Raw genomic sequence first — 19,557 nt, 5'->3', positions numbered from 1 at the left:
GGAGACTGGAAACGGTGTGAGGGCAAGGTCTTGTTCACCCCTGTATTCAGAACGTTGAGGATCGTGGCAGGGCAGAGCAGTGACTCAAAGAATGTCTAGTGAATGAAGGAATAGCGGAGATGTCTTTCCATGGGGGCTGCTCGGTCAGACTCCCAACCGCCTCCCCCCGAGGTGACTCCTGCTGACACTCAGGCTGCCCTTGGAACAGGTCTCCTGGCTATGGACATCTCTCTGCAGGCAGGCATGGTATCACCAGGCCCTCACCTGGCATCGCTGGAAATTGAGCACTCCACGGCTTCCCTAGGGTTGCGCCAGCTGTAAGGGGTAGAACTAGGTTTTCTGATGCCAGTTCCTTCCCATGCTGGCCTGGCTCCTTCTTCTGACTTGGCCAGCAACCTCTTGTAGATGAGGATCTGGATGTTTAGGAGATTGGCTTTATTTAATTTTCAGTTTATTCGTTTTCTATTTTAAAAACAAATATGGGGGAGTTATTGTTTCATGGGCACAGAATCTGTTTGGGAAGAAGAGAACGTTCTGGAGATGGATGATGGTAATGGTTACACAATAATGTGAGTGTGGTATGGTTAAAATGGTAAATTTTATATTATGTGTATTTTGCCACAATTAAAAAAACCCAAATATGGTTCTATGTTTCTAATGCAGGAAGTCTGGAGAAAGTAGTTACAGGGGTTGGTTCAGCTCCTTGATGATGTCACTAGGATCCCAAAGTCTATCTTTACAGTCTTAGCATGGTGGCTTCCATCTTGGTTCCAAGGAAGCCTCTGAGCCTTCTTCAATTTCATCTGCTCAAGAGGGAAGGAGGGAAAGAGCAATGCTAACTATGGCTCTGTCTTTTATCAGGAAAACCTCCAGTAGAATTTTCTTACATCTCATGGGCCAGAACTGGGTCTTGTGGCCTTGCTGGGCAGCAAGGGTGGCTGGAAAGTGATTACTTAGCTTCCCGACCCTAGAGCTGAGGAGGGACATGAAGGGAGAAGGAGGTTGGGGGTGAGTGCTGATTGGACAACCAGCAGGTGGTGTCCAGTGCCCTGCTCAAGGTCACACGGTCATGCAGCAAGGTTGGCCAGGCCCAGGGTCCAGGCTCCCGGTTCCCAGTCATGAGCAATTTTGCTAGGACATTTGAATACGTTTTGTAGTAGCTAGATTCACAATAAAAAGGACTGTCCTGGGGAATATCTTTCAAAGAGAAAAGGTCTCCATTGCATGTACTGAGATTACCCAAATGCTGAGAGGTCGTGTCGGGAAAGCACTGGGTATGGTGGGAGCCAGAACATCTGACCTCTGCCCTAGGCTGGCCGGAAGTTTTGGAAAAGGTCCCCAGGTCGCTGTACTCATGAAATGTGATTTTTTTTTTTGGTTAGTTTTGTTCATTAAGTGCCCATTAAGTGTTTTGGTATCTCTAGATGAAAGAGCCTGTAGGAGGACAAATAGTTGTTATTAACCAACCATGTGCTGTTAAGTGTGGGTTTACAACACAAAATGATATGTTTCAAATGTTGGATTAGGATGGTAGAAACTCCCCACCATTCCTCCAGGCCAGGAGCAGAGAGGAATAAGGGCTCCAGGGGACATTTAAAATAAGAAATGGAAACCACATCCCTGTGATAATTAGCTTACCATTGCAAGGAAGCTGGATGTGCACCCTTGGCTTTTGAAGATGGCAGAGAATGGACTCCATTCTTTCTGGTCTCACCACTTGCTTTTTGCATGGGAGGCACCATAGGGGAATTGGCAGGTCCTGCCCATTCTTTGAGCCCAAAGTGGGCACCTCAATGGAGCCTTCCTGGGTGACTCCAGGTTACACTGATCCTTCTTCGTTTTCAGCCCAGGGCACCATGTACACTGAAGATTTTAGCATTTAGTGGTATGAAGTTAACTTTTCATCCCTGTCTTATAAGCTGTGCCAGGAGTGGGCACTGTTTGGGGCTTTTTGGAACTCTTCAACCCCCAGGGCCGGCACATGTCCAGACACGTGGCAAACCCTCCGTATGCACTGGAGCTGGACCTATGGCATGGGATGCCCATGGCTCTACCAGCTGGGAGTTTATTTCATGATGCTTGGGAAACTAGTAGGATTGATTCCAGGATAGAAGATGAAAGAAGTGAGAGCATCCACCCCTGAAGAGGGCGGAATGCTCAGTGGTCAGATCACAGGGACAGTCCCTTAGCTCAGCCAGACTCTGACTTTGGGAATCCTATAAAGGGAAAGGGCAACTCCGTGAAACTGGAAACGAAACTGCTTCATGGAGGGGCAGTTCTTAAATGGCAGGGAAAAATAATGCAGCCCTGGTAAATGAGAACCAGATACCCAAGTCAGCAGAGAAAGACCAAACGTTATTGCAAAGAAGAGTTACATTTTTATTAGCTCACCAGTGGAATGTAAAAATAAATAAACAGAAAACAAATGGAATCACTTTACAGAAAGCACATTTGGTACTTAAAAGTAGCATCTTAATGGATCGTCACTTTCTGATCCTAGCTGCGCATCAGGTTCACTTACACTGAGTAAGCGATTCTCGATCGTTTTCTGCATCCGTCTGCTTTTCTGTGTGGCTATTCACCAGCAGCGGCAATTCTGACAATCTTATCTCCTTAGCCATAACGACACTTGTCCTCCCTCTTGAATCATGAAAGCTTTTTATTTTCCGGACACTTAACGATGTCTCTGTGTTGCCCTCCTATGTCTTACAGACAGATGAGGGCGAGGACAGCTAGGGAGGCTGAAGCTGAATTTCAATCATTTTTTTTAGCCTTTTCTAAGTTCAGGCAGCCAAAGACTAAACTTGCTTAGAAGTGCAGGTGGCCCTGAACTGCCTTATCAACACCACTTCCAGGCAGTCTTCATGGATGTGGGAACTAACATCTCCATCTCTAGGACCTCCTCAAACAGGTTTGTGTCTGTCTCTATTTAACTATCTTTTGTGTTCGCATCCATCACAAATACATTATGGCGCTGGCATCAGAACACTGTGTTCTCACTGGTTCTCATGCAGCCGATGCACTTGCAACCTTGCTTGAAAAGCTGTCAGTATAAATAACACAAAAATACACATTTTGCATAATAGGGCCCTCTCTCTCTGGATCAGGTTGTGAAAGTATGAAACATACATCTTGGCACACAAATGTTAAATAACAGTAACAAATTAATAAATACATAAATTATTTAAATATTTAAATAGCATTAAGGTCAGCGGCAACCTGCTAGCTGGAAGCTCTATAAATAAATTAGCTGAATGTTTTAGTGGGCATTTAGTATTTAAATATAAAAATACAGTAAAGACATCTTTGTGATCTTAAAAAATTAAAAAGCAAATTGGTAGAAAATATCTTTTTGCATCTATTCCATGTCTCTTAAAAATTTTGCAGAATATCTTCCACTTTTCCTCCAAGGTTTCATCCTGGGATTAGAACCTGAAAAAGAAAGCCAAAAGTCTATGTGGATGAGAAATGTGGCAGCCAACCCTTCTTATTTCACACAACATGTCTGGGGCAAGTGGCCTTTGGGGATTCCATGTCAGAAGGGTCCAGCCCTTCCTTCTGTGGCCTAAGATTTGGCTGGTACCATGCTCACCAGAGACTCTCTTGAGAGTTTTCTTAAAAGAGTATCTGATCATGTCATTTCCTTGTGTAAAGCCCTTCAGGGCTCCCAGTGCCCCCTAGATGAGGGTCTAATTCCTGGAAACAGCTTACAAGCCAGCCATGCTCTGACCCCTGGCTACCTCTCTCTTCTTTGCCTTCCCTTCCAGGAGGGCAGGACCTACACCTGTTTTCTTTACTGCAGCATCCCTGTGCCCAGGCTAGTGCCTGCAACAATATGGGCATCGAATCTGTTAACGAACAAATGTCTGTTTCTGACTCTGGTGTCTTTGTGCGGGCACCTCATCCCCCCTTTCATCTCCTGTACCGTCCCCACCATTGCCCTGCACCTGGGTACACTGAGTGTTCAGGTCTGGCCTGGGCTGCCTGAGTCTGCATCCCTAACTGCAGGATATGGATGCCCATTCGCTCCAGGATGAGGTGTAGTAGCGGTCCCTGGCTTGGACACGGATCTGGCCATCCTTGTGGCATGTGACTGTGGCTGAAGTCTCATCCATGAAGAGTCTGTCTTTCTGCAAAGGAGAGAGAGATCTTTGGCAACACAGTTACAAGGTGAACTGGGCATATTTCTGCAAAGCACCATCTCCCCAAACAAGCACACTCTAGTTTTAGGGCAACACACTTGCAATTCACAAGGGCGTGTGTGGAACTTGCGCCACCTGCTGAGAGAAGCGCTAAGCACATGCAGCTTTTCTACTTTGTAAGCCCTGAGGGAGATACTGTTTGGTCCGGCTTTCATCTAGCATAGCTGCCTTGCTTGAAGGCTGCATGCCCACTCCCTCCAGTACTAGATGGATGGTGGGACCGACCTCAGTGGGCAGGCTCGCCTCGGTGGTTGGGCAGGCACTGCCCTCCTGACACTCCACCCTGTACTTCTTATACTCCCTGTGAATGGACCACTCTGACCCTAGCTGGGTGACCTCTGGCAAATCACTTAACCTCTCTTAGCTTCCATGTCTTCACTCCTGAAGCGGTAACAATACTATTGCCTGCCTTTCTAGGGTTACTGTGAGATTGTGGTGGATACATGTAAAACCCTTAGCACAGTTTCAGGCACATAGAAAATTCTGAATAAACATTAGCTGTTAGTATCGTTCATCTGAGATTCATCACCCAGAGGATGACATCATTCACCTTCTCCTTGATGTGGGCCTGCATAAACCTGACCACAGAATATACGGCACCTGGATCACATCTTACCCTTTCCTTCTTGTTCTTGCCCTGGACCTGAATAGAGAATGTCAGGGAGAAGTAGGAATGTGGGGTGCTCCAGGTCTCGGGGTACTCCCAGCTGACCTCCACCTGCCGAGAATTCTTTAATGGCTTCAGCTGCAGGTTCTTGGGTGGGTCTGGTTTGACTATGGAAGAAGATAGAGAAACACCCTTTATTTTTCTAATTGGGCTTTGGAGTAAGGTCGTGCTGGCTTCTGACTGCACTTTGACCTTGACCAGCTCTGAGTCCACACGGTGGTTACTTAACTCCTGTGAGCACCTGGTTGGCAGACATGAGGGACCCCTACTACCTGCTACTCACGCTGGCGCCTGTGGGAGGTGGTTTTCACCAGTCGCCATGTCCTTTATGGCGAAACCTGAGAGAGGCTCGGAATCCTTCTCATCACTGCACCATCAGATGGGACCTGGAGGTGAAACCACCTCTGCGTAGTGCTCAGAAGAAAGTTCTTAGAGACAATAAGACTCTCACATCTGGGCTGTGCCGTAAAAGATGACCCTCTCTGAGGTCAGTCCCCCTTCTCTGCACAAACTTGGAACTGAGCTGAACCTCTTGCTGGGCATAGATGAGAGGTTTTCCATTTAGCGCTTTCTTTTGCCGTTTCATGGCATCGGGCGCTAACTTGTCCTGTAGCAGTTATAGTCAAATTGACTCTATGCTCGTTCGTTCATTCATTCAATAAATAGTTACTGAGCACCCATTATGTGCCAGCCACTGGACTGTGCACAGAGGATTTAGCAGTGGGTATCACAAAGCCTCTGTCCTCCAGTAGCGTATCTTCTTCTAGATGAGGGGAGGGGAGACAGTCTATGCAATGTGCTCGGGCTCCTGGGCCCAGCACGACTCCAAAGACCACGGCGCCTACAGATGCTTCATAAAAATTTAACACAACTGACATCTTCTTTCCTTTAGGTTTCAGCTAAATGTCACCTCCTCAGACAGACCTTCCCTGGCCACCCTCTGTGAACTGGACCCCACCTCCCCACAATGCTAGAGCAAGCTCTGTGGTTCTATCAGACTTTATTTTGTGATGCACCTTCATTGGATAAATAGGAAAGGAAATGATAAATGGCAAAATCGCCATCTGCCAATTAGATGTCCATTTGGGGGTTTATATTCCAATAAAGAAGTTTCTTTTCAAATGCTAGAGAAAGATTGGTTGGGAACAATTGCAATTAGTAGGGAAACCCTGGTTCTGAATATGAATATGATGCTTCAGGGGCTGCTCTTGGATTCATCATGGAAGCTACCTGGGCAACAGAAGAGGAGAGCAGCCAAGAGCCTGCTTTTTCTAGTGGGGCAGATCTGTGTCTGAACTGCTAGCTGTGAGATCTGGGGCAAGCTGTTTCACTTTTCTAAGACTCAAAATCCTCTTCCTAAAAATGCAGATAATAGTACCTACATTGCACTTTTTTTGGATGCAGAATAAAAGAAGATAAGGCATGTAAACCCTTTCCCCCCGTGCCTGGGGCACTGTGAACATGTGATGAATGGCATCTGTCCTTATCAAGCACATACAATCAAGCAAACTCACTGATGTCCCTGATGAAGAAGCCGCTGGTGTAGTTTTCATACTTGAGCTTGTGAACAGCATCCACCACGATCTCAATGGGCAGGCTCTCCTCGGCGGCCGGGCAGGCACTGCCCTCCTGACACTCCACCGTGTACTTCTTATACTCCCTGTCGTCCACGCTGACCCTCTCTGCGGAGAGTGTCGCTGCTCCACACGTCACCCCTCGGGGGTCAGAGGAACTGAAGTCAAAGACAGACATTATCCTGTGTCGCACATTTGTGGTGAGTTCCTAGCAGTTGAAGCCAGCCAGCCATCTGAGGACACAGTTTCTCCAACTGGTCTGATATCTCCTCGGGGAGTAAGAAACCCGCCTCCCCAAGAGAACAAGCTCTGCTTTAAGAGGTAGTACAAGTGGTGCAGAGAAACAACTCTGCTCGTACGTGCCTCTAGTCTAAACGAGTCTGGAAAGTTTTAGATCCAGAGCTCCTGGTTAAATCTCCTTAATAAAATTTTAAATTCAGGTTTCACATTTTAATTACAAAATCAATACATGCTAAGTGTAAAAAAATTAAAAAGATAAAGATGCACATAAAGGAAATGTGTGTGCCTCTTTTAACCCCAACCCTCCTTTATCCTTAATCTCCCTCCCCAGATAGAAATACAATTCATCGCTTGTTGTATCCCTCCAGACCTCTCTCAATGAATATTCAGAGCAATTATATATCCACGTGTATATATGCATACACACATGTATTTTGTCTATATGTATAAACACTGATTTTATTTTTTATAAAATAGGATCCAATTTTATATATATATATATAGACACACACACACATGCACACATATGGTTTTGTAACCATCTCCTCCCTGTCTGAACATATGATGGGGAGAGCTCCATGACAGACCATATGGACCGGGTTATTCATTTTGATGACTGCACATTAAGCCAGAGCATAATGTACCACACTTTATTTAACCTTTCCCCTGCTGATTACCACAAATGTCACAATAAACACTTGCATCTATGTCTTTGTGCATATCTATAAGCATTTCTTTGGCTGGCATTTTCATTTTAAAGATGGCAAAGTGAGGCCCAAAGGTTCATTTACTCCGTGAAGCAGTGGCCAGGCCAGGCTGGTCACCAAGGGTTTGCTCCTCCATCCTCTGTTGTTGGGGACTTAGATGAGGAGTGGAGGGAGACACGTGGAGGGGCTAACCTAGGTTCTGTATCCATGGCAGCTGGCTTCTTAGGGAAAGTTCAACTGTATTGGACAAACAGTGAAGTTCAGATTAGAAGTGTTGGCAGAAGAAAAAGGAGTTGAAGTGGCCCTGGGAAAAATTTCCAGAGGCCTCACAGAGTTTTCTGGAGTCGGCTTCAGGATCTATGCCCTAGAGCTCTTGTTTCTATTTTGACTCAAGGTGCAATTTTGGCAAGTCGTTTATAGCTTCAATTTCTCCCTTTATCCCTCCCCGTGGTGCCATAAGCCTTAATCCAGCATCACCTGGCAATTTGGATGAGTGGGTTCAAACACAGCAGAGGCTATTCCCAGGCCCCAACAATGTCCTATTCTAACGCATACATTTGTTTAGGTGATTAGCTTAGCGCTCCATGTTCTTTCCCCAACTTAGGCAAGTGGGCCGGTGAAACAATACGGGTCTGACTTTGTTTTCTCCCTTAGCACTGACTGACAGGCCCTTGCTAGGTCACTCTCATTCTTAATGAAATCATTCTAGCAAAATGTTGAGATACTGGAGCGGTTTCACTTACCCTCTGCTGCTTTTGACACTGAATTTCAAATCAGTACTGATTGCTGTCAGCCACCAGCATGTGAAACGTCCGGAATAATTCTTTGCCTCACATTTTAGAAAGGTCTTATTTTTGGATTCTGGGTTTGAGAAAAACAAAAATTCGATATTTAGGGGTTTTCTTTCAGAAAGATTTAGATTGTGATTAATCACAGGCCACCAACTGGTCCAAGAGTGAAGACCTTCCATTTATTTCCTTGGAAAATGCTGCTGTTCCCCTGGTAGGCAGGTCACTGAGGACTGGGAGTGTCCCAGTAGGATGCTGATTCTGCAGAGTATACTACACATCTAACACATTGGAGAGGGTTTAATTTTTTTCAAGGCTATCCCCCAGGGCTGAGTTAGGCACTATACACATTGGTTAACTTCCATTAGTCATCCAATAATACCACTGTTATTTAAAGAGAACCTCAGGAAAAGCATCTAGATTCAGATGAAACTGTCTCAACATGAGATTTGGGTGGTTGATAACCCAAAGTGTCTAGCAAAGGAAAACCAAAGCCAAGGAAAACATAGGTTCTGGGTGGCTTCAGTAAGAGACTTGATATTACTACATTGCTACATTTGTACCTCTTAGGGAGCAAGAGAAAACTGACATGATCCAAGGGAATGGCATTACCTTTCTGGTCTTTTAAAATGTCAGTGGACCAAATTCCATCTTCCTTCTTGTGAAGCAGCAGGTGAGAATGGCTCAGAACCTCGCCTCCTTTGTGACAGGTGTACCAGCCAGCATCTCCAAACTCTTTGACTTGGATGGTCAAGGTTTTGCCAGAGCCTAAGACCTCATTGCTCTGGGCCGAGGTCCAGGTGATGCCTTCTTCTTCAGGGGTATTGCAGGTGAGGACCACCATTTCTCCAGGGGCATCAGGGTACCAATCCAATTCTACAACATACACTGGAGAGCAGAGGGAATGAAGAACCAGACTATGAGCTCCATGAACCCTGGGACTGTGTGTTTTGAACCACCTGGGCATCTGTACTGCCAAAGCACAATCTTGCACATCACAGCAAATGCTTGCTGAGATGATCTCAGGGTATTGGGCCCCACTTGGGTTCAAGGTCATGGAAGAGAGAAGCAAAGAGTTTTATAGTTGCCATTGACTCATTAACTGGCAGGCTGCCATTAATAATTGACCTCTGATCACTGGCAGATGAAGAAGGCCTTGATACACCAAAAAATGCAAGCAGCACAAGACTCTTTGCTGAAGGCCTGGTGGAGATAAGAAACTTCCAATACAATTTCAGTTTTATAGGGAATAAGGCAGGGCAGTGTCGAGAAAGACTGACCAAGCCTGAGATCCTGTCCCCACCAGCTGGCTGGGGAATTTGGAGCAAGATACTTAATCACCATGAACCTCAGTTTCCTCATCTGTAAAATGACAATAATAATAGTATCTATGCCTCAGGTTTGGCTGTGAGGATTAAATGCAAAAGCACTTAGCACAGTGTACTTAGTAAAGTGCTTAAGGAAAGGACTCACCACAGTGTTCACCATAGTAAACTTAGTTGTTATTGTTATTCAGAGACCAAAGGGTCAGACAACTGCACAGAGAACTGTCTTATGATTCTCCATGGGGATTTAAGGATTTAGTTCCTACTGCATGAAACTCACCAATGGAGATTTTCTTTCTCTGTGTTTTTTTTTAGCTATTTTATACTCTTATGAGGAAATTCAGTAGATCTTTGTCTTCCCATTTTATAGAGGAGGGTACTGAGACCAAGAGGCTAAGCAAGGTTATATCAAGTTAGAAGCACAAGAGCTACATCTTAGACCTTGTCTCTGGCTTTGCACTGGATCTCTCATACCAGTATCTAAACTGGCACTTCAGGAATGGCTTAGTATAGTATTTCAAAGAGTGTGTCACATCAAACCTTCATTCATTCACTCATGCATCAATTATGAATTGAATAGAATGGTTTAATGCAGGGCTTCTCCACGCACGATCATCGAACCACCATCAGCAACATCACCTGGGGATCTGTTAGAAACGTGAACTCTGAGTTGCTGAATCAGGAACTTTGGGCTGGGCGCAGTGATCTGGTTATTTATGCTCTCCAGATGATTTTGATGCCCACTAAGGTTTGAGAGCCATCGCGGTTAAGAGCCTGGATTTTGGAGTCACACAGGTCTGGGTTTAGATTCAGCTTTATCTCATACTAGCCTGTGGCCTTGGGTAGGACATTCAATTCCTCTAAGCTTCAGTGTCATCATCTTTAAAATGAGCACAATAATCGTACTTGCTTCAGAAGGTTGAGATGGGGATTATACAAGCTAATTCATACAAGAGCTTAACCCACACCCCTTAAATGCTCTATAAATGGTGGCTCTTGCTGTTGGCATCCAAATGGAAAGCATTGTGGGATATAAAGTTCTCGCTTTACATGAAAGGGATTTATAACTACTGAATGGGTAACAAAGACAAGAGGGGAAAAGCATTTGGGACCCAACTCTTTGGAAATGATTAGCTGTGATGACATAAAACCACATGGCATCTTTGGCTTTCTCTAGTTTTCCTTTGTCCCACTGGTGACCGAACAGTGTGGCTATTTTCCTGTCACAACAAAGACTCAGAAGGCCTAGAAGACCTTTGTCCAGGGACAGGGACCACAATTGCAGGAGGGAACCTGATGAGGAGCATCTAGAACCTAGCGCTTGGCTGCATCTCATCTTGTCTCCAAGGTCGCAAACCCTCTCAGTGTCTCTCACATTGACTTTCTGGAATTTCTGTGGTTTACCAAATCAGAAGTTACTAACAGTTGACTATGCAAGGGCCAAAGTTCCCGAGCTCACTAAAAATCCCAGGGTTGGAAGGGATCTGGCACAATTGTCTGCCTTTACTCAAGGGAGGGTCTGAAGCTCTCCTGGAGCAGAGTGGGGACAGCTGGATGGATGTCTTCCTGAAATTCCTAAGAATAGTTCAAAATTTTTTTCAGGCCCCCATTTCAGTGTTACACTCTCCTGACTGTCAAAAGACTATTTAAAATATTAAATGAAGATTTTTAATTTATGTCTATTTCCTCTTGCTCAGTTCTCCAAGGACATAGGAAACAATTGCTTCACGTCCTTCTCGTAAAATACTTATGAGAAGAAAACTTCATGTCCTTCTTGAAATACTTAAGCGCATCAGCTGTGAAGTGAGACAGAATGGGATCAAGCCCCTGTTCCACCCTCACCAGGTATGTAAAATTGAGTAAGTTAGTTAATCTCTGTAGCTTCTATTTTCAACATGTATAAAATGGGGGTACAAACAGTTCCTATTTCATACAGTTGTTGTAAGAATTAAATGAGATACTGTGCTCAATAAATATTAACCATTATTATACAAAGACAGTAATTAACAACATTATGATGTTGGCTTAAAAAAATGAGAAACATCTGATGGTCTTTTAGGAACAACAATCAGTTAACACATATTTCCCACATGTGAGATAACAGAAGGCCAGAGGAGACCCCTTATTCCACTAATACCTATTCTATTATTCTACTAATGGTTTTTATTGATCATTGGGATAATAAACAGGTTCTCTTGTATCATTTAGAGACATTATTTTAAACAACCAAAACGATAATACTAGCTCACATTTATTTTCACTTTACCATCTGTTGGGCTGTCTTCAGCATTCACTAACGTATTTAATAATCCATGTGGCAGGCATCACTTTGTAACACTCAGTTTACAGTTGAGGAAACTGAGGCTCAGAGGTGACCCAGCTCAAGGTCACATAACCAAGAAGTGGCAGAACCAGCTTTTGAACCCAAGTCAATGAGAGTCTAAATCCTATACTTTCCTCAAAGTGCTTAGTCAGAGGTAAGTCACCTAGGTGCCAGCTGAGGGGGTGATATCACCCAGTGGAGCAGGAAATGCTAGAACATAGTTTTTAGACTTTTCAAACCCTTCACTTCGGAATCTTAATTGTTATGGTAGAGGTGGTTTTTAGTAATGCTATATCTCTTCCCACCACAGTCCACAAAAAGCTCCTTCTCACATATCTAATGTGAAAGTCAACAAGATAGACACCCTCGAAGGGGAAATAAGGACACACGGCCCGCGTTTCCCCAGAGTGATGGCTCCCCCTAGGAAGCCCCAATGCACGGCTGTCCATTTCAGTCTGATTTCCCCACAGGGCTTCCCGAGAGGCCTGGCTCAGAACCCGGGGCCTCCAGAGAGAATGAGGAGAGTCTGGTTACCATCTTTCTCCAGTTCCCATATGGCCATGAGGGGAGACGCCAGCAAAACCAGGGAAAACCAGGAGAGGACCAACCACTGCTGATGCATCTGTGGGAGGCAGGGAACCAGGAGGAGAAGGAGGAAAAGAGAAAGAAGAGGGAAAAGAGGAGAGAGAAGGTCAACAATTACTCAGTTACCTTCAGAAGCCATATTCACATTCTCCCTACGTTGTTTTTAATCTTTATTTTCTACACCGTCTTCTTCTCTACGCAGTCAGGTTAAGTGAATTATAGGAGCCCTGTGCCAGCCAGTCTCTGGACAAGAACATCTCCAAATAGAGAACCACAGACTATCTGAGGCTGAAAGACACCTAAGGCCGGCCGTCTGATATAATCCTCTTATTTTTAAGATGAGAAACCTAAGGCTCAGAGAAGGAGCATGACGTGTCTCGATCAGCATTCAGCAGTTTTTACTTGGTACTTACTATGTAAAGGGCACTGAACTAGAGCAGTTGGGAGTGAAAAAAGGATTCTTTCTGTCTTGCAGGAGCAAATACTTTCATTCAACAAATATTTATGAAGTCAGTGTGTTAAATGCTTACCCTCCAGTTGGGGAGATCAGCTACACACCTGTACCATTGTAGCAGAGGCAGTATATGCGGTGACACCAGCACTAAAGGACTTTGGGTGGCGGGAAGGCAATACAGAAGTCATCTTTCAAGTTCTGGCAACGACCTGGTTGCCAGCCCTTGTTGCAGAGGTTTAGTTTCTCTCCTTGTTTAGACTGTAATTGCTTCAAACTCACAGATTACTTCCTCCCACATAATGTAACCAGTGGTTCTCAAACTTGAATGTAAGTCAGAATAACCTGGAAGCCTTGCTACAATACAGATTGCTGAGTCCCACCCCGACAGTGGCTCATTCAGCAGGTCTGGGGATGGGGCCTAAGAATCTGCATTCCTAAAAGTTTCCAGGCAAAGCTGATCTGGCTGGTCTGGGGACCACACTTGGAGAACCTCTGGTTTAGTCCATGTTCAGGGTCCAGAGCCTCTGAAAATCAAGATGTTCCCTGAGAGCAGACCATAAAATATTGATATAGTCACCATGAATTGATGAAATACATATATATATATATTTTTTTTTTTTACACTAAATCAGCCTCCATCTTATATTGAAACTCAATCTATATTAGTATCCAGGATCTATGAAAATCTTCAGACTGTGAAAACCATACCCAACCTGTGAATTAGGTAGAGATGATTATTATTTCATTTCAGTGAAACGCCTCCATCCATCTCAGAGAGCACCAGTGTTCTGCAGAAACCACAGTCTAAATCATATGAAGAACAAGATGCAAAATTTTTGGCCAAGTACCTTAAAAGTGAGCATTGCTTGGTTGGGGTGACTGAATATTGACAAATCATGGCTTCGTTAGAACTGCTGCTAATCCCAGGGGATCCTTGCTATGGATGTCACCCCCTTAGACTATAAAGGTTGTGAGGGGCAGAGACAGGACGAGGTCAGGCCTCCCTGCACATGGTCAGCGCGCCTGTCACAGCAGCACGGAGTTTTCAGGGACATGCCTATCAACTCATCCCAAGTTATGGCTGTAGCAAAGTACTCGTTGCCACAGAGCATCAGTGAGTCCATTCATAGGTTTGGAGTCAAGCAGATGTGGGCTTAAATTCTGGTCCCACCACTCACTCGTTGTGTGATGCTGGCCAAATTACTCTCTGAGCCTTAATCTCCTCATCTACAAAATGGATATAACATCCATCTCAGAGGGTTGTTGGGAGAATGCAATGAGATGACATATTATAGAAGGCAATGGATAGCATGTTAGCTTGTACCTAGGGGAAGGGATAAAGGGAAAATTTGGTATCTCTCTGTTTTGTATACAATAGGTAGACAAACAAATCGTGCCTGGCTGTAGGGAAACGCCCATAGAGGTACTGCAATTACACAGGTCTGTAAAACCCAGACGTTGGCACCCTGGGAAGGAAAACCACAGAGATTCCTGGTACCTCCTGGTGATTCTTTTACACTCCCTTAATGCTGACGTTTTCCCTTTGGCTGGCTACATGCCCAGCAATTCTTCTCTGGGCCTCAGATGCATTTGAGAATTTCAGGTGAATTGCACTTCAGGGTTAAGGGAGCCCAGGTGACGGTTGTAAGAAACAACTCTCACTTCAGTATCATCTACCTTTTAAACCAGGGTGTAGAGATGATGGAGGGTCACTTTCTTAAGCAAACCCAGGAGAAACCAAAAAGGGGGGAGCAGGTAGTCACCCTGCTGTTCTCTAGGTCAGCTGATGCCAGGGAGCCGTAGCTCACAGCCCACATTTCCTTGACATGCTGAGTTTCAGAGTCTTGAGGATTAGACATTTTTTTTTTCATGTAATTTCATAGGTTTTCTAAACTCCTGAAACCCTTGGAGGTGGGATGCAGGGACCCCAGGTCCTGTGGTATGTTAAGGCTCCCAACGCTGGTGCCAGCGTGGGCATGCCAATGATACCTGGGTGGGCATCTCTTTTTCAAGGTTTATTTTGTTTGTTACTTTTTAGTTAGAAAATAACATTATTATTTAAAAATAAAAAGATGGGCCAGCCTAGTGGCGTAGTGGTTAAGTTCGCACACTCCATTTCTATTGCCCAGGGTTCACAGGTTCAGATCCTGGGTATGGACCTACACACCGCTCGTCAAGCCATGCTGTGGCGACGTCCCACATACAAAACAGAGGAAGATTGCCACGGATGTTAGCTCAGTGACAATTTTCCTCAGGCAAAAGAGGAGGATTGGCAACAGATGTTAGCTCAGAGACAATCTTCCTTGCCAAAATAAATAAATAAATAAATAAAATAAAAAGACATAGTCACAGGAGGCGTGGGCAGCACAGGCAAAGGGCCCCAGTTTTAGAGCCAGGCAGACCTGAATTCACATCCCAGCTCTGCCACTTATTAGTTGTGTGACTCTGGGCAAGTCACTGACCTCTTTAAGCCTCACTCTCTTAATCTGTAAAATGGGCATCCTGCTGTGGTGAGGAGGTAATGAAATAATTCATGGAGAGTATCCAGCTTGTTGCCCAAATGAAGTCAGGACTCCTGGCTATTTGCTCTCACAGAGCCCCATTCCTCTTCTCAGGATACTTACTACAATTGCGATAATATAGTTATTTCTTTACTGTTCGTCTTCCCTGCCACACTGAGGTCTCTGATGGCAGGGATCATGTCCCTCTTATTCCATACTCTGTCCCCAGAGTCTAGCATAAAGACTCTAGCATAGAGGGAGTTCATTAATTGTTAGAAGAATGATTGTAGAGAAATGAAAAAATGTCAGATTTCAGTAAAATGAACTCTAAGAGGATGCCCAAATTCCTTCTAGTGCCTTGAAATTCCTTATTTGAAAAAAAGTGGGCCACCACGTGGGGTTTGGTAATCTCTTTGTAAAAATAATATTTTAACCGGATCATTATTTTCTTTCAACCTGAGAATCATTGCACACACTTTACTTGGGTAACTGTAAGACACCAGGACAGTAAAGAATATCTCTGTTTTTCCCTCTCACAGACTTTAAAACTTTTAAGAAAGTAGTTTTAGACCTTTCAATTGCTTTCCATTTTTCAAGTGGGGCCAAAGTTAGTTAATCCAAAAGATCTGGATAACCCAGCTATGAGTCTGGTTGACTGTCACAACTGACTGCAAGCCGTCACACATACGGGAGCAAGTATGCTCTGTAACATTCAGTTATGAGGTATAAGTCCGAATTCGTTTATTTATTGAATTCATTATTAATGAATGCAAAGCTTTCAAAAAGTTCACAACACTAAAGGCAAGTGCCACTCCAACTCTATACAATCCTTTAAGTGACGGGCATTAATGTGGAGGAACACACTTTTTTTGAGGAAGATTGTCCCTGAGCTAACATCTGTTGCCAATCTTCCTCTTTTTGCTTGAGGAAGATTGTCGCTGAGCTAACATCTGTGCCCATCTTCTCCTATTTTATGTGGGATGCTGCTACAGGGTGGCTTGACAAGCGGTACTAGGTCCATGCCTGGGATCTGAACCTGCGAACCCTGGGCCACCGAAGTGGAGCATGCCAACTTAACCACTATGCCATCGGGCTGGCCCTTGAGGAACACACTTTTATATACATACCACTTTTAAACAAGACAAAATCATATCTTTCTAATGTGCATCTGCTCCCAGACCTTGGTATACAATTATTCTTAGTTGACTTTTAAAACTAATACTTTAGACATCAGCCCCCAAACTACTGACTTTTCACTAGTGTCCCAGCAGCTAAGTCACCAGAAACGCTTCCAGGCATTTACCCAGTCCACGACGCCAGGTGCAGGGGTGGCACACGCATGGTGCCTACCCCCAGACAGCCTGCGGGCCTGCGAAAGGGATCACAGGGGCTAGCGAAGTGCTTACCTTGCTTGTGGCCAGGCTGCGGAGTTCACTGGGTCTGAAACCGTTTCTTGTTTCTTCTGCTGCTGCTGCTGCTACTGGAGCTTATATACTCTACTCCTACCAAGCTTTCTGATGGAAACTTCAATTAGAAACTGAGTTGTTCCAAGTTGCAACACTGAAAACAACTCTGAAAACCTTCTGGGGGAATTTCAAGAAGTTCCTTTTTTTTTTTCTGTGTGTATCAATAATGCTGAGGGAACACAGACATCAAAATCCCAGGTAATGAACTAAGAGGAAGTGACTTTTGGGTGGGGGAAAAGGAAGGAGATAGGATGCTGTTTTCTTTGGGTTGACATCATGGCCAAGGCGCTCAGAGACAGCACCAGGCAGCCTCCCTGGGTTCCACAGACCAGAGAAGAAGGAAGGCCAAGGAGAAGTCACGCAGGAGGCTGAGTTCAGGTCAGGATCGCGTAACTCTATGCTAGAGGGTCAGAAAGCAAAATCTAGGGTTCTCCTGAAGTCAAAGAGGAAGAGATGAATGGCAAAGGGTTTAGAATATCTGGGGCACGCTTCCACACATTATTTCTTTAACATCTGGATTTCAGAAACATACTATCACCACCCATTGTGGCTGCATGCACCACACACACACACACACACACTCACACTCTGCACATTTGTACAGTCTTTGAGAGATGATAATGTGTGTATTACTAATGACTCAAATATGTAGGGACGCAGCCTACGCTCATAGGTACTAGCTCATAGACAGATGGGAGCAGAAAGTGAAACATCCACAGGCAGAGACTTAGACAACCCCTGCCATACTCAAGGCGCACTCTCCTGGGCACCCAGACTATACCCTGACACTCATTTGCACACAAATCTATGGCCGTAGGAGCTCTACGCAGATGCACAGATTTAGCAAAATTAGCTAGAAATTCCTGGCGGAATTTAATATTGCTAAGAAGGATGCAAAGCAGTACACCGGTGTTCCACACGGCCACCCGATCTGCACACCAACAGGAAAATAACATGAACCACGAAGACCTCCACCAAGTACAGGTCCACAGACGCGGGCCGTACCCACAGTCGCCGACAGAGGGCGCTGCTGCGAGGCGGTCCCGGCGCGGCGGCCGGGGTCCGAGAGCGCGCTCCGCCGGCGACTTCTCCATCCCGGCCCGGCCCCCGCTGCGCGGGAAGTTCCTGGGCCCCGGCCGCGTGTCGGGTGGGCGCAGATTTCTGTGCTAACTTTCCTCGCAGTCTCGGCGCGGGGAAAACGGGAAACCCAGGCGAGAGCGGCGGAGCTTCCCAACCGCACACTTCCTCCCTCCCTCCGTTTGTCCCGGCCGGGAAGGGCGCCGCACCGCGCCGGCCTTGGGAGGGCGGGGACCGCTCAGCTGGCAGTCCCACTGGTTATCCGACCTTGTGCTCTGGCTTAGGCGGAGACGTTCCCTCCAGCTCAGAGCGCCTTCTCCCATCTCCTCGGTCCTCTAGGCTTCGGGTGAAATGGAAGTTCTTCTCAAATTAAACAACAAGGGAAAACGTCCTGTATCCAAGATAGACGGTTATATGAACAAAGTAGGTTGCATTGTATGTTGGTTGTATGATACCGTTTGTGTGTGTGTGCGCTTTTTACAGTGGGCATCCCTGAGGAGTACAGCTAGGCAGTGATGGGGAAGGGACCTTACCGCAGTTTGCTTTGTTTCTTTGTTATTATGTGACAGACACATTCGTATCAAATTAGGCGCTGGCCTGGTGGTACAGTGGTTAAGTTCTGGCGCTTCAGATCCCAGGCGCGGACCTACACATCACTTATCAAGCCACGCTGTGGCAGGCGTCCCACATACAAAATAGAGGAAGACCGGCAGGGATGTTAGCTCAGGGCCAATCTTCCTCAAAAAAAAAAAAAAAAAAAAATAGTATCAACTTGGATGGGGCGCTGTTTCTGTAAAAATGTATTTATTTCCCCCAACAAATCATCAAACATTACTGAACAGAAAACAAGATGAAATGGACATGAAATAATTTCACTAATTCATTCACAGTGGCTGCACCTCTACAGACAAGCCTGTCCATGGCTCCCTGTGAATACATATATACGTAAAGACAAGTAAGGCAAAAACATTTTCTCAATGTGTTCATCAAAGCATCTTCAAAGTAAAAAAAAAGTTGATCTGAGACCTAAAATCTAAGTAAAAATAGTTTGCTAGTGATGCGAAAGCAGCGTCAAGGTAAGCCCTGGCCCCCTTTTCCGCTCAGATTGCAGCCCCAGGGCCCGTCCTATAGGACAAGTGTGGGGCCACCACTGTTGGCCTGTGCCAAGGGCAAGGAGTAGGTGTAAGAGTGTGGTTTCTGCAGTTAGAGACCTGGATTCCAGCACCTGCTCGGCAAGTTACTTAAATTCTCTAAGCCTCAATTCCCACATCTGTAAAATGGGATTAATAACAGTACCTGATCTTAGGTTTGTGGTAAAGATTAAGAGGGGTATGATGTAATGCACTGGGCACAGCATCCTGGCTGAGCGCTTAGTAAATGGCTCCATTTATTCATAAATTCATTTACCCTGGCTGTTCCAGGAAGCCTTTTGGGAGCTCACTAGAGGACATCGATGATGACAAGAGGAACAAAAGAAGACAGAGAATTAATGTGAGGAACAGGACGGGGGCTCCTAATAATCCCCATGTTGTGAAACCACATGGCTACAGCTGAGCTGCTAATTTGGCTCTGAGCATCCAGGTAGCCAGATGAGAAAGAAGAGGCTTCTCTTGCCGCATCTTCGCCGCATAGGGCCAACTGAATATTT

At 45.2% G+C, this 19,557-nt stretch overlaps 1 protein-coding gene across 1 annotated transcript; it reads right to left on the bottom strand.

Moving 5' to 3' along the window:
- Window positions 1–2,358: 2,358 nt before the first annotated feature.
- On the bottom strand, window positions 2,359–18,078 carry IL12B (interleukin 12B). The gene is made up of 8 exons (XM_008515193.2): window positions 16,773–18,078; window positions 12,361–12,448; window positions 8,791–9,066; window positions 8,134–8,251; window positions 6,384–6,601; window positions 4,819–4,976; window positions 3,948–4,130; window positions 2,359–3,432 (listed from the first exon to the last, which is right to left on the bottom strand). The coding sequence occupies exons 2-7, from the start codon at window positions 12,446–12,448 to the stop codon at window positions 3,999–4,001; spliced, it is 990 nt and encodes a 329-aa protein (XP_008513415.1). The 5' UTR covers window positions 16,773–18,078; the 3' UTR covers window positions 2,359–3,432; window positions 3,948–3,998.
- Window positions 18,079–19,557: the final 1,479 nt, after the last annotated feature.

Source organism: Equus przewalskii, chromosome 13 (assembly GCF_037783145.1).
Source record: "Equus przewalskii isolate Varuska chromosome 13, EquPr2, whole genome shotgun sequence".
Classification (NCBI taxonomy): Eukaryota; Metazoa; Chordata; class Mammalia; order Perissodactyla; family Equidae; genus Equus; species Equus przewalskii.
The sequence above is the reverse complement of the archived record's forward strand: the minus strand, read 5'-3'. Positions and strand labels throughout refer to the sequence as shown.

Coding starts and splice junctions, on each gene's coding strand:
- IL12B (XM_008515193.2), bottom strand. CDS start 12,448: ATGCATCAGCAGTGGTTGGTCCTCTCCTGGTTTTCCCTGGTTTTGCTG. Junction 9,067..12,360: donor ATGGGAACTGGAGAAAGATG/GTAACCAGACTC, acceptor TCTGCTCTCCAG/TGTATGTTGTAGAATTGGAT. Junction 8,252..8,790: donor CATTTTAAAAGACCAGAAAG/GTAATGCCATTC, acceptor TCTCAAACCCAG/AATCCAAAAATAAGACCTTT.